Source organism: Ranitomeya imitator, chromosome 4 (assembly GCF_032444005.1).
Source record: "Ranitomeya imitator isolate aRanImi1 chromosome 4, aRanImi1.pri, whole genome shotgun sequence".
Lineage (NCBI taxonomy): Eukaryota > Metazoa > Chordata > Amphibia > Anura > Dendrobatidae > Ranitomeya > Ranitomeya imitator.
The window spans coordinates 579,874,566-579,902,435 of NC_091285.1; the positions used below are offsets into that span (position 1 = coordinate 579,874,566).

The 27,870-nt window shown below is 42.8% G+C and overlaps 1 protein-coding gene across 3 annotated transcripts in view; it reads left to right on the forward strand.

Annotated features, from left to right (window-relative positions):
* The window catches only part of IQCH (IQ motif containing H), a 158,294-nt gene that overhangs the window by 100,339 nt on the left and 30,085 nt on the right, over nucleotides 1-27,870 (forward strand). For all 3 annotated transcript variants that reach the window (XR_011320824.1, XM_069766407.1, XM_069766408.1), the window contains 3 exons: nucleotides 15,109-15,229; nucleotides 22,974-23,260; nucleotides 27,432-27,596. Coding sequence is in view for 2 of the 3 variants with exons in the window: in XM_069766407.1 (XP_069622508.1) it covers nucleotides 15,109-15,229; nucleotides 22,974-23,260; nucleotides 27,432-27,596 (573 nt within the window). In the remaining variant the exon portion in view is untranslated. The remainder of the gene's footprint in view (nucleotides 1-15,108; nucleotides 15,230-22,973; nucleotides 23,261-27,431; nucleotides 27,597-27,870) is intronic.

A 27,870-nucleotide genomic window follows, 5' to 3' on the forward strand; every position in this document is an offset into this window, starting at 1 on the left:
TCCAGAATATCCCACAGATGCTCGATTAATTTGAGAATTTGAAGTCCAAGTCAACACTTGAACTCTTTGGCATTTTCCCTACACCAGTCACAAACAATTTTTGCAGTGCGATAGGGTAGATTATCCTACTGAAAAAGGCCACTGCCATTAAGGAACATTGCTGCCATGAATGGTTGCACGGTTTAGGTTTAGGTGATATCCACGCCAGAAGCCAAGGTTCTTCTGCCAAAATATCAACTAATGCATTGCACTGTGCCTCTAGGTACCATCTCTTCCCCTGGTAAGTGACACACATGTACTGCCTGCCTACTTAACGTGAATGCGATTCATCAGACCAGGACCACTGCTTCCATTAATCCAGACTAGTTCTGATGCTCATTGTACTTGCTTTTGGTGGGGGACAGAGATCACCATGGGTCCCCTGACCTGTCTATGGCTGTACAGCCCCGTACGAAGCAAGCTGTGATGCACTGTTTGTACAGACACACTTCTGTCTCGGCCAGCATTAATGTTCACCCGATTGTGCGATCGTACAGTAACTCTCTGGGATCAGCCAAGAAGCCTTGGCTGCCTGTGCACATCAGTAAGTCTTTGGCACCCATGATCTTTCTCTGGTTCACCGCTTGTCTTTTTTGGACAACTTTTTGTAGATAAATAAAACAAGTGTCAGCTCAACACTCTTGATAGAATCCCACCCATCCACAAAATCCCCTAGGCAGGACAGAAGTCTATTTTTCTTTTTTGGGGGTAGGTACCAACCACTGCATATTACTTACACCCCACAACACCTGTCATTTTGGAGAATCTTTGTCAAGGAAAAGGACCTAAGAATAGATTGTCAATGAATGGCCTGTGGGGGTCCGAATTCAACTAGTCTCATTGACACTTTATGATGTTGATGTAATGGGGTCACGGGTGTCAGACCTCCAGTGTTCAAAAAATTGATGGCTATTCCTAAGGAAAGGCCATCAAATTTTTTTGTACCAGAGAACCCCCAATCAAAAATCAATCTCAGGAGGCTAAGAAACTAAGTTGGGGTATTCCAAATATTATGCATCATATACACAAAATGTTTTTTTTTTTCCCCGTAACAAATTTTGCATAAATCAATAGTTGAAGCTAATGTAAGTAACTTTGTACTATATCTTATCTATCTTATAAGAGAATTATGCTTCTTTCTCCACTTATGAACCTCTTTTCTGCCTACTTCCTGAACTTTTCATCCAGTATGAAAAGAAAAACACCTTTTCTTATACTTTATGGAGAATGGAGGGGCAGCAGGAGTGAGGAGCAGAGTGAGAAAACAAGCAAAGATTGTGCTGATCTTTCTGCCAAGTCTTGTATCCCACCACAGAACTGGATCTGAGAACAGCATGAAGTAAGGGCAGAGACCCTGAATTTTTTTTCTATAAAATCTGTTTTATCTGCTGCAGGACTACCAGTTCTAAGCTCCATATAACCCCACCTACACCACTGACTGGTGGCAGCTTTCAGTGTATACTGTGTGTAGGCAGAAAGCTGTCAGTCCGTGGTGGGGGCGGGAATATGTAGAGCTCATGAATATATAGGACTACATGTTGGCAGGTTTATTAGTCCTCTAGTGATAATCTGTTTTTTTTTCAAAACTACAGTAAACAAACTAGTAAGTGACACAGGGTCTCTGTACATTAGATAAGGTGGTGAATTTAATTGGTCGACCATGTACTGGATTAAATAAAAATGGCTACTGTTGAAAATGATACGACAATCGTCTTCCTTTATATATAACTTCAATTGAGTTGGGCAGTAATTGTAGATGTACTGCCCGGATGGTACAAATTATTAGTGTTTTTAAAGAATTTTGCCACTTTACTTGACCAAAGGTCTGTTTACACACCGACGTAGGGCACGACACGACCGCTGATCGGGAACTTGTCGCTTGATTGCCTGTTTACACAGGCAGATCACTATACTAGATCACTCCGTTCGCACAGGCTGCCATGGTTTACAAAGGACAGCGCCTTTCCAAGAAAGATCATCTTTTACTTTGCACAAAAGATCATCTCACCCGATGAACGAGTGTTTTGCCTGTTCATCAGGTGATGGGCAACTTGTTTACTCCGCAGAATAATTGCGAGACCATCGTTTTCAACAGCGCTTGATCACAATTATCCTACAGTGTATACATGTAAGGAAAAAGAGGGGAGAACATTTTGGCATAAAAATGTAATCCAAATTAACCATCTGAGTGACAAAGGAGTCTGCGCCGGATGTATCATTAATCATGAGCCGCTGTGATAAACTCACCGCAGCTTAATTCTAAATGTAGGAGATTATCAGTTCGTCTACCCCATTATATACATATTTTTAAAACGTTTGCAATTATTTGATTTTTCGAGTGTAGCGCCCACATTTATCAAAATACTGACGAATAAATGTTGCTGATATAATTGAGTATTTTCGTCTCGATCTGTTCCGCCTGTACTACAAGCGATAAATCCCATGGTGCGGTACAGCCTACCTCTTCAACACCTCTCGCGCCCCCCCCTTCCTTCTTTTGTGGGCAGGCAAAAAAAGGGTTAAGTAATCTTTCTCACTGTGGGGTTTTGGCTGCATTCCCCATATCTAGGGCAGTCATCAGACTCCTGCTGTTCGCTGTGTTCTGCTGACAAATGACGAGTGTGAATTCCTTATGGCATCCCCTGTTTGCCGGAAAATGAGATCAGACTCAGACAACAGACCCCTCATGCTACCCCTTAGCCAAACCAGGAGATGGGGGTCGAAAGCGTGACCTGCCATAACCCCCAATATTTCTATAGGGAAAGTCCGGCTCGTGGATCCGTCCCTGCGCGAGATGATTGACAGTAAAGATCTGAAATAATATGCCGATCACAATGGCAGGGTGTTAATCAGTTCTGAATATCCCTGTCTGGAAATGAGCGTTAAATGCTTATTCTTATGAGAACCTTGCCCTGAGGGGCTGCATTTAAAACTCTATTGTTCAGAGCAAGTCTCCCAAATGGGGGTCTTCCCAGCAGCGAGGCATTCGCACATAATTTCCAAATCAGCTTGCAAAGAAATATGATGTTTACAAAGCTCCATAGACGTTGTATAATCACTATATCTTAAAGTGCTACTATTTGCCTTAAATATTGATACAAGAGTCCTGGATGGCGTGAATTAACCCCGTAGATGCCACATTGGGGGGCTAGATATACAGAGAGCGATAAGATGTAAGCTAGTAAATCAAAGGAGACATGAAAATATATGAAGACAAAGATGTATACTTAGCCGCAGTGATCTATGGGGATGTGGAGGCTGATAATAATATCATGAAAAATGATACGGCGATAAAGAAAATGATATAATAACGCACAGGGAAGTTTAATAAGCAGCAATATAATATCATGTAGAGCAATGTGTTTGTGGGCCCCCCAGGTATCAATCTCACGTTCTGCTCACTATTGATTTAATTCACTTGTATCCCTCCGTGTTAATTTTTCATATGCTTACAAAGCAACCCTTTGATTTTCTGTCACTCGTTAATTACACTGTTTTGCCATTAAATAGAAGGCTTTGTGTAAACTAATTACTAGGTAATCATCGTCGACCGCGAACGCGCCGCTTGTACCTTTTTATTCCATCCTACAAAATAAAGAAGAAAAAAACCAAAACAACAAAAACCGTTTCACCGTCTGCGCTCAAGCCCCCTCTCCACTTGCAATCATTAGCTCCCACTAATTCACAGCGTTACTGCCGAAGAGAGGGGGACTTGTAATTGTGGCCATATCAGTACTGTTAATTACCGAAGTAGAACATTGAAATGATGCCAAGGACCATTGTTAGAAGCAAATAAAAAAAAAAATCACACACAGACCCAAGGAAAAAAAAAAAGAGTTTGAAATGTTATTTTCACCATCTGGGGAGCAGAATAGAGAAAAACAGCAAGAAAACAGCAGTGACAAAATATCCTAGCTGCAGCTCCGGGCTTCATGGGCCAGATGGAGGGAAGAGATTCCACCCCATCAATTGGATGCGGAGGGCCAGGTTCCAGCAGCCGAGCGGAGATGTGCAATGTGTTCTTACAGGACCATTGTTAACTCATTTTCTGCCAGAGAAGAAGTATTTCGCCATTCTTTTGTTCGGCGCCATAATGCAAGATTCCATAGAATCCTAGAACGTTAGAGGTGGAAGAGACCTCCAGGGTCACCGCGTCTAACGCAGGATTCACGAAACCATCATTTTTTAGTATCCCACACAGAAAACATGCCGGTATATACCCTGTTATCCCCTGTGAATAGTACTCTCATTTTCACTATAGACATACTTGTGTACACTTCTAAAAATTAGCACAGACAGTAATTTTTCATAAATCCACAATAGTAATGGTGAAGGTGCGTTATAGTCATATGTGACTGATGTGCCACTCTTTAAAGGGGTTGTCCACCACTAGGAAAACCCCTTCTGAATCCCCTTTGTGAAATAATAACACTTATACGCAACCCCTTTTACATAGCCAGTACGACATTTCCTTCCTAAACTAGACTAGGTAACAGGATTTTGCTATGGTGAAATGTTGCATGCTTGTATCGAGCAATTACTATGCCCAAAATATGCATCCTTTGTGGGGGGTTTTAAGCTCATGTGCTGATGAAATATCTAAAGAGTACCTATCCTGTCACCCAAATCTTGTATGAAGGCATGATATTGCTGTCCTATTTCCCCCCAAAATGTTTAAACTGCTTTTGGTGCAAACACCAGTCTAATGTCTGCAGGGACTGTCTCCATTATTTTGCCATCCTCTGCTGGTGTCAAACTGCATTCCTCGAGGGCTGCAAACAGGTCATGTTTTCAGGATTTCCTTGTACTGCACAGGCGATAATTTAATCATCAACTCATTATTTGTGTAGGTGATTAAATTATCACCTGTGCAGTACAAGGAAATCCTGAAAACATGACCTGTTTGCAGCCCTCGAGGAATGCAGTTTGACAGCCCTGCTCTTCATCACTGTTCTGCCAGCACTATAGGACCTAGAATTTCCATTAGCCCACCTCCCTGCAAGGACAAGGATTACTCCTACTACTGTCTAGTGGCTCGCCTGCACTGAACTGAATGCTTGCCTCTCTGACATACAGTATGGCGAACAGGAGCGCTAGAGCAAAGATCTGCCCCCGCCTCCCGGTAATCTGTCTCGGGGTCTCTGATAGAGACACATTACACTTTAACAGCAGTTAGATAGCAAAGGGAGACCCCTAGTGGCCAGCATTGGCTTGTGATTTTTCTGGTGTAAGACAACACAAATTAAAATAATTTGCAGACTATCCATTTATCACATCGTCTGTGATTTTTCCCTTATGTACGGCACTACAGTATAAATAACATAGCGCTATACAAAATAGAGCGGGGTGTGAGGTTAATTTTCCCAAAGGTCCACACGACAGACCGTGATTATTGTGGAGGCCGAACAAATACGCTGAAATGAATTCTGCTCAATATTAATATAATATAAAAAATAATTATTAATAATTGTATGACTTAATATTGAGCAGAATTAAGTATGCCGACATCCCCCATATACAGTGTGACCCACACATAGCCCCCTACATACAACAGGAGCCCCCCACAGGCCCCTCATTCAACAACCAGAGCAATCAATCTATGGGGCCCATACATGTAAACTATAGCAAAAAAACGTTAAAAAATCTCTTTTAGTTCGTTTAAAAACCCAATACATAAATACAAACACATTTACATGGAAACCCAGTGATTTAAAAAAAAAAAAAGAGCAGAAATGAGGGGAGATAGGGACTAGTTTTGCCCTTCACAATTCCATTCCCGACAGCGGAGGTTGGCCCATAGGTTGAAATGGTATGGCACCCCCTCCACCCCCCGCTCACTATTGATTGCCCCTATGTATCCCTACCACTGCTCTAACTGCACAGAGTGGTATCAATGGATTTCCGAGCAAAGGGTACCATGATCACTGGGGCATACTATGCTTCATTGCTGCGGAAATTGCAGGAGGCCATCCAAACCGAGAGATTTGGCATGCCCACCAAAGGTGTCTGCCTTCTGCAAGACAGTGCGCCAGTTCACAACTCACATGTTGCCCAAATGGAAGCATGCTCCTGTGGCTTTGAAATTCTACCGCATCCCCCTTATTCACCCGACCTCGCACCATCAGACTTCCACCTCTTTCCGACAATGAAGTTATTTTTGTAGGGCAAGCATTTTCCAGATGATGAGACTCTGATTTACGAAGTGACTACGTGGCCGTTGGAGCAACCTGTCGACTTCCACAAGCGATGTGTTTACAGTTGCTTAAAGAGATGGGAGAAGTGTGTGTCCCTAGATGGCACCTATGTAGAGAAGGACTAATAACTGTGCCAAGTTTCATTGCTCTCGGTCCACAGGAAGTAGGTCATGGGAAATCTTAAATGAACAACCCTTGTGTGTGTATATATATATATATATATATATATATATATATATATATATATATAACAAAGAAGAAAAGCATTTGGATGGCACTCAAGAGTATAACGCTGCACAGCCTATGGACTTCGCAACTTCTGACAACTAGGCGTCACGCAAGCTATGGGTATATAGGTGCACTGCATAAAAATCAATGAGCTATATATAGTCCTGGAAAGCAGAAAAATATGCGGCACTCACCCAGTAGAAGCTGTATTTACGTGCTCTTTATTGGAACAAAGAATGTGAATACATCCATTCAATACAGCTTCTACTGGGTGAGTGCCGCATATTTTTCTGCTTTCCAGGACTATATATATACAGTGGGGCAAAAAAGTATTTAGTCAGTCAGCAATAGTGCTAGTTCCACCACTTAAAAAGATGAGAGGCGTCTGTAATTTACATCATAGGTAGACCTCAACTATGGGAGACAAACTGAGAAAAAAAAATCCAGAAAATCACATTGTCTGTTTTTTTAACATTTTATTTGCATATTATGGTGGAAAATAAGTATTTGGTCAGAAACAAAATTTCATCTCAATACTTTGTAATATATCCTTTGTTGGCAATGACAGAGGTCAAACGTTTTCTGTAAGTCTTCACAAGGTTGCCACACACTGTTGTTGGTATGTTGGCCCATTCCTCCATGCAGATCTCCTCTAGAGCAGTGATGTTTTTGGCTTTTTGCTTGGCAACACGGACTTTCAACTCCCTCCAAAGGTTTTCTATAGGGTTGAGATCTGGAGACTGGCTAGGCCACTCCAGGACCTTGAAATGCTTCTTACGAAGCCACTCCTTCGTTGCCCTGGCGGTGTGCTTTGGATCATTGTCATGTTGAAAGACCCAGCCATGTTTCATCTTCAATGCCCTTGCTGATGGAAGGAGGTTTGCACTCAAAATCTCACGATACATGGCCCCATTCATTCTTTCATGTACCCGGATCAGTCGTCCTGGCCCCTTTGCAGAGAAACAGCCCCAAAACATGATGTTTCCACCACCATGCTTTACAGTAGGTATGGTGTTTGATGGATGCAACTCAGTATTCTTTTTCCTCCAAACACGACAAGTTGTGTTTCTACCAAACAGTTCCAGTTTGGTTTCATCAGACCATAGGACATTCTCCCAAAACTCCTCTGGATCATCCAAATGCTCTCTAGCAAACTTCAGACGGGCCCGGACATGTACTGGCTTAAGCAGTGGGACACGTCTGGCACTGCAGGATCTGAGTCCATGGTGGCGTAGTGTGTTACTTATGGTAGGCCTTTTTACATTGGTCCCAGCTCTCTGCAGTTCATTCACTAGGTCCCCCCGCGTGGTTCTGGGATTTTAGATTGTGAGCCCCAATGGGGACAGTGATGATAATGTGTGCAAAACTGTAAAGCGCTGCGGAATATGTTAGCGCTATATAAAAATAAAGATTATTATTATTATTATTATTTTTGCTCACCGTTCTTGTGATCATTCTGACCCCACGGGGTGGGATTTTGCGTGGAGCCCCAGATCGAGGGAGATTATCAGTGGCCTTGTATGTCTTCCATTTTCTAATTATTGCTCCCACTGTTGATTTTTTCACTCCAAGCTGGTTGGCTATTGCAGATTCAGTCTTCCCAGCCTGGTGCAGTGCTACAATTTTGTTTCTGGTGTCCTTTGACAGCTCTTTGGTCTTCACCATAGTGGAGTTTGGAGTCAGACTGTTTGAGGGTGTGCACAGGTGTCTTTTTATACTGATAACAAGTTTAAACAGGTGCCATTACTACAGGTAATGAGTGGAGGAAAGAGGAGACTCTTAAAGAAGAAGTTACAGGTCTGTGAGAGCCTGAAATCTTGATTGTTTGTTTCTGACCAAATACTTATTTTCCACCATAATATGCAAATAAAATGTTAAAAAGACAGACAATGTGATTTTCTGGATTTTTTTTTCTCAGTTTGTCTCCCATAGTTGAGGTCTACCTATGATGTAAATTACAGACGCCTCTCATCTTTTTAAGTGGTGGAACTTGCACTATTGCTGACTGACTAAATACTTTTTTGCCCCACTGTATATATATATATATATATATATATATATATATATATATATATATATACAGTACAGACCAAAAGGTTAGACACACCTTCTCATTTAAAGATTTTTCTGTATTTTCATGACTATGAAAATTGTAAATTCACACTGAAGGTACACAACTATGAATTAACACATGTGGAATTATATACTTAACAAAAAAGTGTGAAACAACTGAAATTATGTCTTAAATTCTAGGTTCTTCAAAGTAGCCACCTTTTGCTTTGATGACTGCTTTGCACACTCTTGGCATTCTCTTGATGAGCTTCAAGAGGTAGTCACCGGGAATGGTCTTCCAACAATCTTGAAGGAGTTCCCAGAGATGCTTAGCACTTGTTGGCCCTTTTGCCTTCACTCTGCGGTCCAGCTCACCCCAAACCATCTTGATTGGGTTCAGGTCTGGTGTGTGTGTTTGGGGTCATTGTCCTGTTGAAAAATAAATGATGGTCCAACTAAACACAAACTGGATGGAATAGCTTGCCGCTGCAAGATGCTGTGGTAGCCATGTTGGTTCAGTATGCCTTCAATTTTGAATAAATCCCCAACAGTGTCACCAGCAAAGCACCCCCACACCATCACACCTCCTCCTCCATGCTTCACGGTGGGAACCAGGCATGTAGAGTCCATCCGTTCACCTTTTCTGCGTGGCACAAAGACACAGTGGTTGGAACCAAAGGTCTCAAATTTGGACTCATCATACCAAAGCACAGATTTCCACTGGTCTAATGTCCATTCCTTGTATTCTTTAGCCCAAACAAGTCTCTTCTGCTTGTTGCCTGTCCTTAGCAGTGGTTTCCTAGCAGCTTTTTTACCATGAAGGCCTGCTGCACAAAGTCTCGTCTTAACAGTTGTTGTAGAGATGTGTCTGCTGCTAGAACTCTGTGTGGCATTGACCTGGTCTCTAATCTGAGTTAACCTGCAATTTCTGAGGCTGGTGACTCGGATAAACTTATCCTCAGAAGCAGAGGTGACTCTTGGTCTTCCTTTCCTGGGGCGGTCCTCATGTGAGCCAGTTTCCTTGTAGCGATTGATGGTTTTTGCCACTGCATTTGGGGACACTTTCAAAGTTTGCCCAATTTTTCAGACTGACTGACCTTCATTTCTTAAAGTAATGATGGCCACTTGTTTTTATTTACTTAGCTGCTTTTTTCTTGCCATAATACAAATTCTAACAGTCTATTCAGTAGGACTATCAGCTGTGTATCCACCAGACTTCTGCACAACACAACTGATGGTCCCAACACCATTTATAAGGCAAGAAATCCCACTTATTAAACCTGACAGGGCACACCTGTGAAGTGAAAACCATTCCCGGTGACTACCTCTTGAAGCTCATCAAGAGAATGCCAAGAGTGTGCAAAGCCGTCATCAAAGCAAAAGGTGGCTACTTTGAAGAACCTAGAATATAAGACCTAATTTCAGTTGTTTCATACTTTTTTGTTAAGTATATAATTCCACATGTGTTAATTTAGTTTTGATGCCTTCAGTGTGAATGTACAATTTTCATAGTCATGGAAATACAGAAAAATATTTAAATGAGAATGTGTGTCCAAACTTTTGGTCTGCACTGTATGTATATATATATATATATATATATATATATATATACATATATACACAGTGGGGCAAAAAAGTATTTAGTCAGTCAGCAATAGTGCAAGTTCCACCACTTAAAAAGATGAGAGGCGTCTGTAATTTACATCATAGGTAGACCTCAACTATGGGAGACAAACTGAGAAAAAAAAATCCAGAAAATCACATTGTCTGTTTTTTTAACATTTTATTTGCATATTATGGTGGAAAATAAGTATTTGGTCAGAAACAAAATTTCATCTCAATACTTTGTAATATATCCTTTGTTGGCAATGACAGAGGTCAAACGTTTTCTGTAAGTCTTCACAAGGTTGCCACACACTGTTGTTGGTATGTTGGCCCATTCCTCCATGCAGATCTCCTCTAGAGCAGTGATGTTTTTGGCTTTTCGCTTGGCAACACGGACTTTCAACTCCCTCCAAAGGTTTTCTATAGGGTTGAGATCTGGAGACTGGCTAGGCCACTCCAGGACCTTGAAATGCTTCTTACGAAGCCACTCCTTCGTTGCCCTGGCGGTGTGCTTTGGATCATTGTCATGTTGAAAGACCCAGCCACGTTTCATCTTCAATGCCCTTGCTGATGGAAGGAGGTTTGCACTCAAAATCTCACGATACATGGCCCCATTCATTCTTTCATGTACCCGGATCAGTCGTCCTGGCCCCTTTGCAGAGAAACAGCCCCAAAGCATGATGTTTCCACCACCATGCTTTACAGTAGGTATGGTGTTTGATGGATGCAACTCAGTATTCTTTTTCCTCCAAACACGACAAGTTGTGTTTCTACCAAACAGTTCCAGTTTGGTTTCATCAGACCATAGGACATTCTCCCAAAACTCCTCTGGATCATCCAAATGCTCTCTAGCAAACTTCAGACGGGCCCGGACATGTACTGGCTTAAGCAGTGGAACACGTCTGGCACTGCAGGATCTGAGTCCATGGTGGCGTAGTGTGTTACTTATGGTAGGCCTTGTTACATTGGTCCCAGCTCTCTGCAGTTCATTCACTAGGTCCCCCCACGTGGTTCTGGAATTTTTGCTCACCGTTCTTGTGATCATTCTGACCCGACGGGGTGGGATTTTGCGTGGAGCCCCAGATCGAGGGAGATTATCAGTGGTCTTGTATGTCTTCCATTTTCTAATTATTGCTCCCACTGTTGATTTCTTCACTCCAAGCTGGTTGGTTATTGCAGATTCAGTCTTCCCAGCCTGGTGCAGGGCTACAATTTTTTGTTTCTGGTGTCCTTTGACAGCTCTTTAGTCTTCACCATAGTGGAGTTTGGAGTCAGACTGTTTGAGGGTGTGCACAGGTGTCTTTTTATACTGATAACAAGTTTAAACAGGTGCCATTACTACAGGTAATGAGTGGAGGAAAGAGGAGACTCTTAAAGAAGAAGTTACAGGTCTGTGAGAGCCAGAAATCTTGATTGTTTGTTTCTGACCAAATACTTATTTTCCACCATAAAATGCAAAACAAATGATAAAAAAAACAGACAATGTAATTTTCTGGATTTTTTTTTCTCAGTTTGTCTCCCATAGTTGAGGTGTACCTATGATGTAAATTACAGACGCCTCTCATCTTTTTAAGTGGTGGAACTTGCACTATTGCTGACTGACTAAATACTTTTTTGCCCCACTGTATATATATATACAGTGGGTACGGAAAGTATTCAGACCCCCTTAAATTTTTCACTCTTTGTTTCATTGCAGCCATTTGGTAAATTTAAAAAAGTTCATTTTTTTTCTCATTAATGTAAACTCTGCACCCCATCTTGACTGAAAAAAGCATAAATGTAGAAATTTTTGCAAATTTAATAAAAAAAAGACTTAGACTGGAACTCTGGTCCCCAGAAGCAACAGTGTTAACCACTGATTTACATATTGCTCATAAAAGAAAATACCGCATACATTGTACTAAAAAACGAAAAATGAATAGTACTCCCAAAAATATTAAGGAAACACTCAGTGCACCTAAAATGATAGCTAAATAAGCCTTAGCATGCACAATATGTAAACGATATCAGTACGTCACAGTGAATTGTATCATACAGGGAAACCATCATAACTGAATTGCATTTATTGTATGCACACTATACGATCTGATGCAGGATTGATTCTTTGTTTTTATTTTTTCCTTTGAAACTGCTCCCCAGATTAATGTCTACCGTGCATACAATCCATCTGTGTATTTATTGGCTTAGGAAATGGATTTTAAATTAAGATTACAATAATAATATAGATTTATGTGCAGCTAATGAAAAGAAGCAATAATGTCATAACATATAGAATTATTTATCTTACACATTTATATATATAAATGCCTAGAGAATAAGGGTGAGAAGAGGCAAATATCTGCTGAATGCTATCATCATTTATTCATTACCCAATATTTATATATTAGTTACATCCAACCGAGGGTACGCTAACATCACTTCCTGTCCCCAGAGGGGCTCACAATATAATATACCTATATATAGGTGTATATATATAGGTGTTATATATAACAGGTGTATATATATAGGTGTTATATATAATAACTATATGGTGGCCCGATTCTAACGCATCGGGTATTCTAGAACATGCATGTCCACGTAGTATATTGCACAGCCCACGTAGTATATTGCCCAGCCACTTAGTATATTGCCCAGCCACGTAGTATATTGCCCAGCCACGTAGTATATTGCCCAGCCACGTAGTATATTGCCCAGTCACGTAGTATATTGCACAGTCACGTAGTATATTGCCCAGTCACGTACTATATTGCCCAGCCACGTACTATATTGCCCAGTTACGTAGTATATTGCCCAGTGACATAGTATATTGCCCAGTGACGTAGTATACAGCACAGAGCCACGTAGTATATTGCACAGCGACGTAGTATACAGCACAGAGCCACTTAGTATATTGGCCAGTCACGTAGTATATTGGCCAGTCACGTAGTATATTACCCAGTCACGTAGTATATTGCCCAGTTACGTAGTATATTGCCCAGTGACATAGTATATTGCCCAGCGACGTAGTATACAGCACAGAGCCACTTAGTATATTACCCAGTCACGTAGTATATTGGCCAGTCACGTAGTATCTTGCCCAGTCACGTAGTATATTGGCCAGTCATGTAGTATATTGCCCAGCCACGTATGTCACAGGTTAAAAAATAAAAAATAAACATATACTCACCTTCAGAGGGAGTCCTTGCGGTGCACTCGGCAGCTTCCGCTCCCAGGGTTGGTAGCGCAAGACCCGTGATGACGTCGCAGTCACATGACTGTGACGTCATGGCAGGTCCTTCTCGCGCAGGACCTGTGATGAGGTCGCGGTCACATGACCGTGATGTCATGGCAGGTCCTTGTCGCATACCATCCTTGCCACCGGAACCTGCCGCTTGCATGGAGCGGTTACCGGAGCGTCGCGAGGAGCGGGAAAGGCGGCGGAAGGTGAGTATATAATGATTTTTTTTTTTTATTGTTTTTAACATTAGATCCTTTTACTATTGACGCTGCATAGACAGCATCAATAGTAAAAACTTGGTCACACAAGGTTAATAGCGACGGTAACGGAGTGAGTTACCGGCGGAATAACGCGGTCCGTTACCACCGGCATTAACCCTGTTAGCGGTGACCGGAGGGGAGTATGCGGGCGACAGGCACTGACTGCAGGGAAGATGGAGTGGCCATGTTGCCGCCAGACTTCGCCCGTCGCTGATTGGTCGTGGCAATGGTCGTGGGCGTTTTGCCACGACCAATCAGCGACTTGGATTCCATGACAGACAGAGGCCGCAACCAATGAATATCCGTGACAGACAGACAGAAGGACAGACGGAAGTGACCCTTAGACAATTATATAGTAGATACCTTTTTCCTATTGTCTTTTTGTACAAATACAGCTGTACTTACCCTCTGCAGCCACAGGTGCAGCTTTCCGCTGCTGTCTCTGGTCTTTGTTGATATGGCGGCAATAGTGACGTCACTTTGACATTAGGTAATCGCTGCCATTTACATCGGCATCACCCCTGCGCCCAGTGATTGGCTGCAGTGGTCATTAAATGTCAACATAATGTCAACGCTGCAGTCATATTAACAAAGAATAGAGGCAGCTACGGTGAGCAGTGGCTGGATATTTTTATGTAGAAAGAGCCAATGTAAAAAATACAAAAAATGTGATAACCCCTTCAAGCATTCTTTATAGGGTTGTTTTTATTGGATTCCTATAATTTCAGTTATGAGAAGATGCGTACGTAAGTTTTTGTAGAACATACAACGGTCTGCTGTCCTTCAGATGTGATACTGATGACCACTACAGAACTTTTGTTTTATGGCACAGGAACTGCGAGTGTCTACATAAGGCCGGGGTCACACTTTCGAGTGCAATGCGAGAAACTTGCGCGAGTCTGTCGCATCAATACCCGGCACTGCCGCCCGCACTCGGACAGGAGCATTCAGCTGGATAGAAATACATGCATCCGCATGCTCCAGTCCCGAGTGCCGGGTATTGATGCGATAGACTCGCGTGAGTGTCTCGCATTGTACTCATAAGTGTTACCCCGGCCTAATCGTCACAGTTAGGGTTCGGGCACACAACCGATTATATTGGATGAGTTCTATCCGTATAGCCCTGGTACCCATGGGATTCCATGAGGCTGTGCAAATGTTCGATTTTTTTCCTTTAACTGAGTGGTCCTAGGAAAATATCGGACGCATGTCTGATTTGATCAGAGAGTCGGATCAAAATCTGCAATGTAAGTCTATGGGTACGTGAAAAACATCGTACCACATGACGTCCCAGTGTGGTCCAATTTTCACGGACTGACAGAATACAGAAGGTGGAGAAATTTTTTTTTTTTTTTTGCTTTTAGATTACAAGAAAAACTGATGCCATTCTGATCAGAGTCTGATCTGAATAATCGGACCGTTTTTCCCGGAGGAACCTACCCTCATGATGTATATATTCTACTTGCTCTTGATGTAATGTAATGTTGCTCTTCTCATATCAATTTCACTCTAGGAAAAGGCCCTGCGGAGAATTGCACAGGAACTTCCACAGGTCTTGGCGCACTATGCACAGCCAATAAACAGGAGCCGTTATCCAACATGGGACACGTTTCTACAAGTACTAGTGAGCCAAGGTGAGTGCTCGACTTTGTCCTCTTGACACCAGTTGAACTTGTGGTAGTAAATTAAATGACATTTTCACCCCGTAAAGGCAATCGGTCAGCAGAATATCACACTCCAAACTATTTATATGCGCATGTAGCTCTTTTCAAGAAAAGTTCAGCAATACATTCATATGGCCAGTCCGTTCCTCCATTACTGAGACATCAACATTTTAATTAATATGCAAATAGGACGGAAGAATTATTTGAAGTTCTGAAAGCTCTGTCACTCCAGCTCTACTCCCTGCCCAGTGTTGCCGCCTCCTGCTTTACGGACCGTTTCTACGATGTGTGACTTCAGGAGCCATCAGTCAAGCAGGAGGAGACTGTGCTGGGCGGGAAATAGAGCTGGAGTGACAAAGGCTTCAGATCTTCACCCTCATTTGCATATCAATCCAAACACTGAATTCTCAGTAACAGAGGAACTAACTAGTCATGTAAAAGGTATTGCTAGTCATGTTTTTTAAACAGTTGCATGTGCTTAGGCATTGTTTTGGGGAATTAAATCCTGCTGACAGACTCCCTTAACCCCCAGAGCTTTTTTCAGTTTTGCGTTTTCCTTTTTCGCTCCCCTCCTTCCCAGAGTTTACTCAGCAAACCGAATCTGAGCAATCTGCTCTAGATTAATCTGACTATAATATATACACTATCCAGCCTAGCCAATTCCTAAATTTGATAAAACTTAACATTTAATATAGATAATATAAAATACATGGCAGACAAACAAATAAAGTGCTCATAAATACCAGTGCGCTTAATAAAATGGTACAATCTCACCCAGTTGTTATCTCCCGATTCTCCAAGGTTCCGTGTAGGACCTGGGTAGGTGAGTCCAAGATGAAGGGGGGGGAGTATTCGGGGTCTGACTTCCCTGTCGTGCCCTCTGTAGAGAACTCCTGCCCTGACAAGGGCAGTACCCGAGTATCGACCTACTTCGTGGGGCCCGTGATAAGTATAGCCTCCCTGGGTAATGTGTCTTCCCTTCCCAACGCGCTTCCTCCCCTGTTCAGGGGGTTCATCAGGGGAAGTTATCCAGGCGCATCGAGGTCTCCTGCAGTGGCAGGTCCGACCTCCCTGTGTCGTAAATGCCTCAGTATGAGGGTAAAAGGTCTCTCTCCTAGTTAAAGCCTGCTGCCAGGCCCCCCCCTCTCTTCATCTTGGTCTCACCTACCCAGGTCCTACACGGAACCTTGGAGAATCGGGAGATAACAACTGGGTGAGATTGTACCATTTTATTAAGTGCACTGGTATATATGAGCACTTTATTTGTTTGTCTGCCATGTATTTTATATTATCTATATTAAATGTTAAGCCTCCTTCCCAGAGCCATAACATATACATTTTTTCGTCAATATGCCCATGTGAGGGCTTGTTTTTTTTTTCGGGACGAATTGTATATTTGAACGACACCATTGGTTTTACCATGTCGTGTACTATGAAACGGGGAAAAAAATTCCAAATGCGGTGAAACTGGAAAGAAGTGCCATCCCACACTTGTTTTTTGTTTGGCTTTTTTGCTAGGTTCACTAAATGCTAAAACTGACCTGCCATTATGATTCTCCAGGTCATTACAAGTTCATATACACCAAACATGTCTAGGTTCTTTTTTTTTTTAATTTAAATAGATTTTTATTAACCATAAACGAAAAACATCACATTCTCATCCACATTTCAATATGTTACATACACATTTTCTTAATTTTAAGAAACCCCAACATACCCGCAACCACCACCCCCCCCCCCCCCACAGGACAGCTCATCCCCAATCTAAACTACCCTGAGGCCGCCAATGCCTCCACTAGTTCTCACCCATCATAAGTCTATAGTTCCCAACTTCTTTTACCCCTCATCCCAACTCATGTCATGGGTCTAGGTTCTTTTTTATCTAAGTGATGAAAAAAAATTCCACACTTTGCTAAAAAAAAAAAAATTGCGCAATTTTCCGATACCTGTAGCATCTACATTTTTCATGATCTGGGGTTGGGTGAGGGCTTATTCTTTGCGTGTCGAGCTGACGTTTTTAATTATACTATTTTGGTGTTGTGGTGACCAAAATAATTTAGTTCTAGCATTTTGACTTTTTTTCTCGCTATGCCGTTTAGCGATCAGGTTAATCCTTATTTTTATTGATAAATCGGGCGATTCTGAATGCGGCGATGCCAAATATGTATAGGTTTGATTTTTTTTTTTATTGAATGGGGCAAAAGGGGGGTGAGTTGAACTTATTTTTTAATTTTTTTTCATATTTTTAAAAACATTTTTTTTTTACTTTTGGCATTCTTCAATAGCCTCCATGGGAGGCTAGATGCTGCCACAACTTGACTGGCTTTGCTACATAGAGGCAATGCTCAAATCGCCTCTATGTAGCAGAATTACAGACTTGCAGACTACATGCACTACCGACCCCATTCCCTCACATCTCCTCCAGTCTCTCTCTCCAGTCGTCACAACTCACCTAACTACAATCTTTAATCTCTCCCTCTCCTCTGGCATTTTCCCCTCCTCCTTCAAACACTCTATCATTACTCCATTACTAAAGAAATCCACCCTCAACCCATCCTGCACAAATAACTACAGACCAGTCTCCAATCTCCCCTTTATCTCTAAACTCTTGGAGCGCCTGATCTACTCCCGCCTTACCCGATACCTCTCCACACACTCCGTCCTAGACCCTTCACAGTCGGTTTCCGCCGCCTACATTCGACAGAAATTGCACTCATCAAGGTGACCAACGACCTTCTAACAGCAAAGTGTAACGGTGACCATTCTCTGCTCATTCTTCTCAACCTCTCTGCAGCTTTCGACACTGTTGACCAGGGCCGGACTGGAACTAAAATTCAGCACTGGCATTTGAAGTTACACAGGCCCACTTGTCACATGGTGACTGTATAATATCTTTGTACACTTGTAGGTTACAAGTAGTGAGGGGAGTGTAACACGACTATATAACATAATTACAGCTGTATCCAGCATTACAGTTCAGTCCTATTTATTGATTTTAGTTGCAGTACCAAGAAAAGCCGCTACTTTACCTACATAACTGGATCTCATAGATAATGAAGGGATGAGACGACCAAAGGCTATGGAACCTCATTCTGATGCTCCATAAACTTTGCCTACAGCCACTTTTGGTTCCGCTGCGCAGCACGAGTCCTGGTGACTCTGAAGAGCGGTGACATCAGTAACGTCACCGCTCTTCAGATATTCCGGGTCTTGCGCTGAGCTCGGCGACTGTGAAGAGCGGTATTGTTACTACCGTCACCGCTCTTCAGAGTCTCTGGGTCTCGCCAGGTCTGGGCTAGTAGTGGGGATGTCTGATAGACACCTCTCCATTACTTACACCAGGGATTGATAGCAGCTGACATTACGCAGCTGACATCAACCCTAAAAATCATTACACATACCAGAATTAAATGCTCTGGCGGCTAGGAAAAGCAGTAGAGTTAGCGCTATTCCCAGGCGCCGGGTGCTAACTACAACTGTCATCATCCTTGCCTCATCTCCCTGCGAAGCATTTCTGTTGTATTTACATGCGCTGATCTCAGGCCACTAAATGAGTGTGATCGACAATATTGAAGTCATTCGCTTGTTTCCCGGCCTCTTTAAACCAACTGAGAAAGACTGAAGGGAACAGACCAATCACAATTAGATCAATCTGTCCCCATACAGTATCATGTTATCAGCAGCACACCTACAGTTTACACCGGCGATGTGCTGCTGAGAACACGGATTTCTGTTCCCACATAAACAATCCAATCACTCGATGAATAGGCAGCATTTTGCTTGTTTAGTATAATACACCCATAGTCCTCCATATATTATAATGTGCACCTCAGTCCTCCATATAGTATAATACACTTCTCAGTCCTCCATATAGTATAATACATTCCTCAGTCCTCCAAATAGTATAATACACTCCTCATAGTGCTCCATGTAGTATAATGCACCGCCATAGTCATCCATGTAGTACAATTCAGTTCCCATAGTATAATGCACCCCATAGTTCTTCATATAGTATAATGTATTCCCCATAGTCCTCGATACAGTATAATGCAACCCACATATAGTATAATTATGCCACCCCAGAGTATAATGCAGCCACCCCACAGAATATATTGTAGCTCCGAGTATAATGTAACCCCCAGAGAATATAATGCAGCCCCCTCATATAGTATAATGCAGCCCCTGCATATATAATATATGGTAGCCCCCTCAGAGCATAATGCAGCCCCCCATAGAATATAATGTAGCCCCTCCATAGAATACAATGCAGCCCTCCTAATATAGTATAATGCAGCTTCCCATAGAATATAATGTAGCCCCTCATAGAGTATGATGCAATCACCCCTCATAGAATATAATAAATTTAATACATAGAATACATTTCATATAGAATATAATACAGCCTACCTCCCCATAGAATATAATGTAGCCCCATAAAAGAGTATGATGCAATCCTCCCTCATAGAATGTAATACAACCCCCATAGAATGTAATACAGCCCCCCATAGAATGTAATACAGCCCCACCACAGAATGTAATACAGCCCCCCATAGAATGTAATACAGCCCCCCCATAGAATGTAATACAGTCCCCCATTGAATGTAATATAGTCCCCCATAGAATATAATACAACCCACAATAGAATTTAATACAGCCCCCCCATAGAATGTAATGCAGCCCCCCATAGAATGTAATGTAGCCCCCCCCCCAATAGCCCAACAATCCAGTTATCACTCATTTATATATTAAAAAAAAAAACATACAATCCTCACCTCTCCTCGTGCCCCGTGCTGCTCCTGGCTCCGGTCTCAGCGGCTGCAGTCTGCCCGGTCACACAGCAGGTACGCGATGATATGACGTCATCGCGCACCCGCAGTGTCAGAGGCAGAGCGGTAAGTGATTGGAGATGGAGCGTCAGCAGACGCTCTCTCCTCCATCATTGCATTCAGCTAGTAGTTGAATGCGGCGGCGCTGGTGGGGGGTGAGCCAGCGCTGGCGGGGGGGGGGGGGGGAGGGGGGAGTCGGCCCAGTGGCAGAGCATGCAGGGATCGAGCGGCCCACTACTGGCACCAGCCCTTCTGGCATTTGCCAGAAGTGCCGATGGCCAGTCCAGCCCTGCTGTTGACCACCCTCTCCTACTCTCTAGGCTCCAGTCACTAGGCATTAAGGACACTGCTCTCTGCTGGTTCTCTTCCTATCTTTCTGACCGCTCCTTCAGTGTTTTGTTCTCTGGCTCCACTTCATCTCCTCTTCCTCTTGCTGTTGGGGTACCTCAGGGCTCAGTCCTTGGCCCTCTTCTCTTCTCCCGCTACACGGCCCCAATTGGACAGACCATCAGCAGATTTGGCTTTCCGCACCATCTTTATGCCGATGACACACAACTATACACGTCATCCCCTGACCTTACCCCCGCTGTACTACAGAACACCACTGACTGTCTGTCTGCAGTCTCCAACATCATGTCTGCTCTCTATCTGAAACTCAACCTCTCCAAAACTGAACTTCTTCTGCTCCCGCCATCTAACCTCCCTAAACCTGATGTTTCCCTCTCTGTGGGTGGCATCATAATTACACCCCGGCAGCAGGCGCGCTGTCTGGGTGTTATGTTTGAAATCAATCTCTCCTTCACATCCCGTATACAATCTCTTGCCCGCTCGTACCGCTTACACCTAAAGAACATCTCTAGAATCCGCCCTTTTCTCACCATGGAAACAACAAAAACCCTCACTGTCGCCCTGATCCACTCCCGCCTGGACTACTGTAATGCTCTATTAATTGGCCTCCCCCTTACTCGACTTTCCCCTCTCCAGTCCATCCTTAATGCAGCAGCCAGGGTCGTCCATCTGGCTAATCGTTACTCGGACTCGTCCGCTCTTTGCCAGTCATTACACTGGCTGCCCATTCATTACAGGATACAGTTCAAAGTACTTGTTCTCACCCTCAAAGCTCTCCACAGTGCGGCACCCCCTTACATCTCCTCCCTCATTTCTGTCTATCGGCCTAACCGACCGTTGCGCTCTGCAAATGACTTTCGACTAACCTCTGCACTAATCCATACCTCCCACTCCCGACTCCAAGACTTCTCCTGTGCTGCACCAATCCTCTGGAATGCTCTACCCCAAGATATTAGGACCATCCACAATTTGCATAGTTTTAGGCGCTCCCTCAAAACACATGTGTTCAGAACGGCCTATCACGTTCACTAATCAAAGTCATTTTATGTTTGTGTGTGTGTGTGTAGCCCATTCACTATCTCCATCTATCCCCCACCCCCTGAAGATGGCTGGACCATCATTGTAAATACACACCTGTGCTTTGTATCTCCCCCATCTCATTGTAGATTGTAATCTCTCACAAGCAGGGTCGTCTTATTTTGCTTTAAATATTGTATTGTTAATATTGTTACTTATGACTGTTGTGTTTGAAACTGTTAAACTGTAAAGCGCTGCGGAATATGTTGGCGCTATGTAAATAAAGATTATTATTATTACTTGCTATGAGCGCCGACCACAGGGTGGCGCTCATAGCAATCCGGCATAGACAACCATAGAGGTCTCAAGGAGACCTCTGGTTGTCATGCCGATGCACCGATGACCCCTGATCATGTGACGGGGGTCAACGATGCGCACATTTCTGGCCGGATGGCCGGAAGCGCTTGTTAAATATCGCTGTCAGAGTTTGACAGCGGCATTTAACTAGTTAATAGGCACGGGTGGATCGCGATTCCACCCGGTCCTATTATGGGCACATGTCAGCTGTTCAAAACAGCTGACATGTCCCGGCTTTGATGCGGGCTCACCACCGGAGCCCACATCAAAGTGGGGGATACTGCCATCGGACGTACTATTCCGTCCGATGGCAGTAAGGGGGTACGTTTGATTTGGGTCGCCATTTTCTGAGACCCGTAATGTTTTTACTTTTTAGTCGATGGAGCTGTGTGACAAATTGTTTTTTTGCATAATACGCTGACATTTTTATCGATAACATTTTGGGGTACGTACAACGTTTTGATTGCATTTATGGCATTTCTTAGGGATGTGTGGTGACCAAAAAAACTGCAATTTTTGCATTTATATTATTTTCTGTGTAAATCGTTTACTGCGTGAGTTAATTAATTTTATATTTTGATAGACTGGATTTTTGTGGATGTAGCAGTACCAGATATGGTTGCTTTTTATTTATTTTTAATAAGGGAAGAGGCGTAATTTGTAAAAAAAAAATGTATACATTTCTTTTAACAATTTTTTTTTTATATTTTACATTATTTCTAGTCCTTTTAGGGGAACTTCAAACTGCAATCCTTTGATCGCTTGTTCTGTGTACCGCAGCATCACTGTGTTGCAGTATATGTGTAAATGGCGGTCTTCTATCAAGCTCCGTCTTTGGGTAATTGGTGAACGATTCATTAAAATGCAGCTGTCAGAGATTGAATGTGTCATAAATGGTTAGCAGCAGAGATCAGAGCCCAGCTCTGATCGCTGCTGTTATCAGGTGCCGAATACGTTACACAGTCTACGCCTCTGGAGAGAGCTCAGCTCCTAAACCCACACTTGTGGAACAGTTATTTTAATTTTCACTAAGGGGTTAAAAAGACATCTGAAATGTAAAAACGTGTCCCTTTAGTAACCCTAAACATAATAACCTAAAAAATACAGATGAATTACATTTGCTTGTATGTTTTCTGTTTAGTGTCTTTTTCTTCTGTTTATTCCAGGAGGTGTTATTGAGGCTTTTCCACCGGCAGACAGTATTACCTGCCTGACTATAGACCTGCTGATCAGCCCAGATGGAGAAATCCATATGTTGTCCTGTGGGGACCAGATTCACAGCTTCAGCCCATTGCATTGTGTAGGCAGCTCTGTTCCTCAGTGCTCTGTGCCCCCCGACATACTGACGTCAATGTGTGATGGCATCGGAGAGGCCTGCAAGACCCGTGGGGTACTTGGATATTTGTCCTTAGAACTGGTAACATTCATAGACCCTCAGAGTCTTGAGCAAGTGGTAAGATGCTAACATACCGTATATGTTATATATATTATGCATACGCACCTTTAGAGGCCTGATCTGAGTTTTCATAGACACCCATGAGGCCTTGCTTCACATCTAAGGCCTCTTTCACACTTGCGTTTTCTGCTGTACGTCGTTGTGCAGCAAAATGACGTATCGACGGACGTCACGAAAATAGCAAAAAACGTGTGTGACATATCCAGTGTAATGACGGATGCGTCGTCCTCAATTTGAATGGAGAAATTTTGAGAGAGAGACTAAGGCTACTTTCACACATCAGGTTTTTTGCATCAGGCACAATCTGGCGAATGTTGGAAAAAACGGATCCGGCGCAGATTGTGAAAAACTGATGCGACCGATCCGTTTTTTCCTCGGATCCGGCTAGTATATCTAGATAATTGGATAAAAAAAAAATTGGCGCATGCTCAGTTTAAAAAACCATAATCCGGCGCCGGAGTCCATCATTTTCCGGATCCGGCACGTTCCGGCTCCCATAGGCTTCTTTTCTAGCAAACAGAGAGAAAGAGACAAAAAACGTTGCTATGGACGGTTTTTCCAGAAACGGCAGATTTGCCGGATCCAGCGATAACCGGACAAAACGCAAGGTCATCCGGCGCAATCCGGCACTAATACAAGTCTATGGGAAAAAATTGATCCGGCGGCAACATTCACCAGATCCGTTTTTTTGAAATTTGGCCGGATTGAGCCTGACAGCGAAAACCTGAAGTGTGAAAATAGCCTAACACATCCATAGATGTTTCTTTCTTCTCAAACCTCACTTGTCTCATCACAGATTTCCTTTTCGTTAGATTTCATACATTTTCCAATATACATTCTGCAGAAGTTCCTCATGATTTTCAGGAGCTCTGCTGTCTGTCCATCTTTATCTCTTGCCATCTCCTGCTCACACAATTGAACGGCTCGTTGTAAGGCATACATGTAGTAGATTGTTCCAAGAACAATGTGGTGGAGACCATCTGCAATTTGGCAAAGTTTTGAAATCTTATTTTTCAACTGTATGGCAAGTACAGATGATGAAAAGATTAAATCCTGTGGCGGAAAAACTCATAGCAAAAACGCAACAGATCATGGTAAACAACGTGCGAGTTTTGCAGCTCCGTTCCCAACCGCATAGCAAAAACCCGATAAAAGTGTAACTGATAACTGCAGCAATCCTTGCTCCCTTGTGATGACCACATACCACTCATTTTTATCCAGAAGATGCTACAGCAATCAGAAATCTTGAAAACTTTGAGGAAATGATAAAGAAAATATGTTAGAAAAGTATATAGCTTTATATATTACTAGATGGCAGCCCGATTCTAAAGAATCGGGAGTCTAGAATCCATATATACTTTATTTATTCAAATGTAAGAATAATCTAATATATAATTGCCTAGAATACTACTTCCTGCAATTTGTGCCAACTTCCGTGGCTTTGTCCGGAGCTAATGTCCGGAGCTAATGTCCGGAGCTAATGTCCGGAGATAATGTCCGGAGCTAATGTCCGGAGCTAATGTCCGGAGATAAGTGACGTCAACAGTGTCCAGTGTCTGATTGGTTGCCGCCTGCTGCGAGCGACCAATCAGAAACGTGCCGTACTGTGACACACTCCGCCCGCCATTTTGGTGTGATTTTTGAATTTTTACCTCACAGCAAGTTTCTACTGCGTGGAGGCGGGCCCAGTGACGTTGCTCTTCAAGCTCCTGCCGAATTTCGTCAAAAAAATGATAATACCATTTACCAAAACTATATATATTTAGTTGTGAAGTGGTTCAGTGACATTTTCACACCAATTTTGAACTTTTGTTTGGTGTTTTCTCCATATACTGCCTATTATTTTTGTTCTTTCTTACTATTATTTATTAATTGTATTATTCTTACATTTGAATAAATAAAGTATATATGGATTCTAGACTCCCAATTCTTTAGAATCGGGCTGCCATCTAGTACAATTAATAAATAATAGTAAGAAAGAACAAAAATAATAGGCAGTATATGGAGAAAACACCAAACAAAAGTTCAAAATTGGTGTGAAAATGTCACTGAACCACTTCACAACTAAATATATATAGTTTTGGTAAATGGTATTATCATTTTTTTGACGAAATTCGGCAGGAGCTTGAAGAGCAACGTCACTGGGCCCGCCTCCACGCAGTAGAAACTTGCTGTGAGGTAAAAATTCAAAAATCACACCAAAATGGCGGGCGGAGTGTGTCACAGTACGGCACATTTCTGATTGGTCGCTCACAGCAGGCGGCAACCAATCAGACACTGGACACTGTTGACGTCACTTATCTCCGGACATTAGCTCCGGACATTAGCTCCGGACATTAGCTCCGGACAAAGCCACGGAAGTTGGCACAAATTGCAGGAAGTAGTATTCTAGGCAATTATATATTAGATATTATACAATGAATAACTTTTGCTGTAACTAGAATACTTCTTTAAAGAGAATCTGTCACCAGATTTTTGCTATGTAATCTGAAAGCAGCATAATGTAGGGGCTGAGACTCTGATTCCAGCGATGTGTCACTTTCTGGTCCCCTTGCTGTCATTTTGTTATAATCAGTGTTTTCTTTGCAACAGATCTAGCAGTGCTCAGAATGCTGAGCCCCGTATAACCCTGCCCACACCACTGATTGGTTGGTTTCTGCCAATTCAGTGTACACAGAAAGCTGCCAATCAGTGATGGGGTGGGGTTACACTGAGCAGAAGACCAGGAGGCACAAGACACCTAGTCCTGTAGTGATAATCTCCTGCTGATAAAACACTGATTTTATCGAAACAGCAACACACAACCTAAAAGTGATACACCACTGGAATCAAGGTCTCAGCCCCTACATTATGCTGCTCTCAGATAACATAGCAAAAACTTGCTGACAGATTCCCTTTAAATTTCTTGCCTTTTTAATATTACCACAATACCAATTAACCTTTACTAATATGTTTGCATATCCTTTGTATTCCAAACCAGGTACTAGATAGAAGGCTCCGAGTGTAATGCCTCCACAAATCCTAGTTAAAAGCTTATATAATAAAATTATAAAAAAAAATGCAAATACACATTTAATGAATGAATTAGAAGCCTCTGCCACACAGACACTGCCAGAGAGTTGTCAGCTGTATACAATGCATTGACTTTAATCACTGCCCTTTTTGACAGCCATCACCTAGTCACACCGCTTAGTAAAAGTGGCAATATGACAGAGCGTTGTTCCTGGCAGCAAAAACAATGTGAATTGTTGTGGTCATGTTTGTCCATCTCTAAATAACAGAAGTGGACAGCCCCCTTGTGGGCAGCTCGTTACCAGCTGCCGATTAGCGCTCCCCTCGCCCCCTGGAGCAGATCCTTACGATGACGGATTGGATCTTTAATAGCCCAGCAGATTCCTGCCAGTTGGTTATTAAGGAGAATCCCGGCAGTGATTCATTTAGAGGGCATTTGCTGGTGAATATGATTTAAAAATTAGCAGGAGTTTAGCAAGAGGCTGAGACTGGCTGACCTCTTAATAATGTTATAATGATGCCATTTACCATCCGCCGCTTACACCACTGACTCAGCGCAGTGCCACCAGAGTCGTTTCTCGCTGGCAGGCAGCACATAGGGGGGAGACCCTAAATCTGACCCAGCATTGAGCACGGAGCAGGACAGCTGTCCGTGTGCAGAATGTCAAGTAAGCGAAGTGACCCACCTCTTAATTGTGACTATTGCCTTTGCTCACTACGACCTTGCAAAAGTCATTACACACTTCTACCAAGAATGCAAATGCAAGACAGCAATTTCCCCTGAACTGTGCACATGCGTGCTTCATGTGTTCATGTTACAGAAGTTGTGCATTAAAGGGGTCAATACAGATGGCACATTGCTGAAGGAAGGCAACTCCTTTAAGACCACTCCTTTCAGTGTGCTTGGGAGCTCCTAATTAAATGGCACCCCTCTAGCAACATCCCTGATCTAGAAGTGTAAACCATGAAGTTTGTAGACCACTGATTTTATGTTCTGCAGGCGTCTTCGGCATTAGATTACAGGGTGTGCCGACCAAATAGCCCAGTTATGTCCAGCTTGGATTAATGGCAGTCGATAGATAGAACTTGATTCTGCTAATTGATCAGGACATGGACATGAGCTGTGTGTTAGACTTTGTTCATTTTCTTTCTTTAGATTTGGGCAACAGACCTAGACTTGTGTTATAGTGATCAACTAGCAATGACCCAACTTTTGCTCTATCTTACCAATGGGACACTGGACTGTAGGAACAGCCGCCTGACTGTGCCACTGGTGCCAAAGAAAGCGGGACGCCCCAGACACAACGCTCAACCAGCACAGGTAAATCCGAAGATCGTCTCGCTTCCTTTACCTTCTCAGAATTATAAACAAAATAGTCTACTTACAGGGCGAAGCATACGTCAGAGCGACTTGTACTACCAGAATACAGTATGGTTACACCCAGTCTGTCCCAGTATCACATTAGTAGGGTCCATTAATAATGACGGAGCTGTAATGGTCTACGATTGTCCTATCCCTTCCTGTACTACTTCCTGACACGCGGTTAGAGGTAATCCATTTGATCATGTCTGTTCATAAAAGATTTCATGACTAG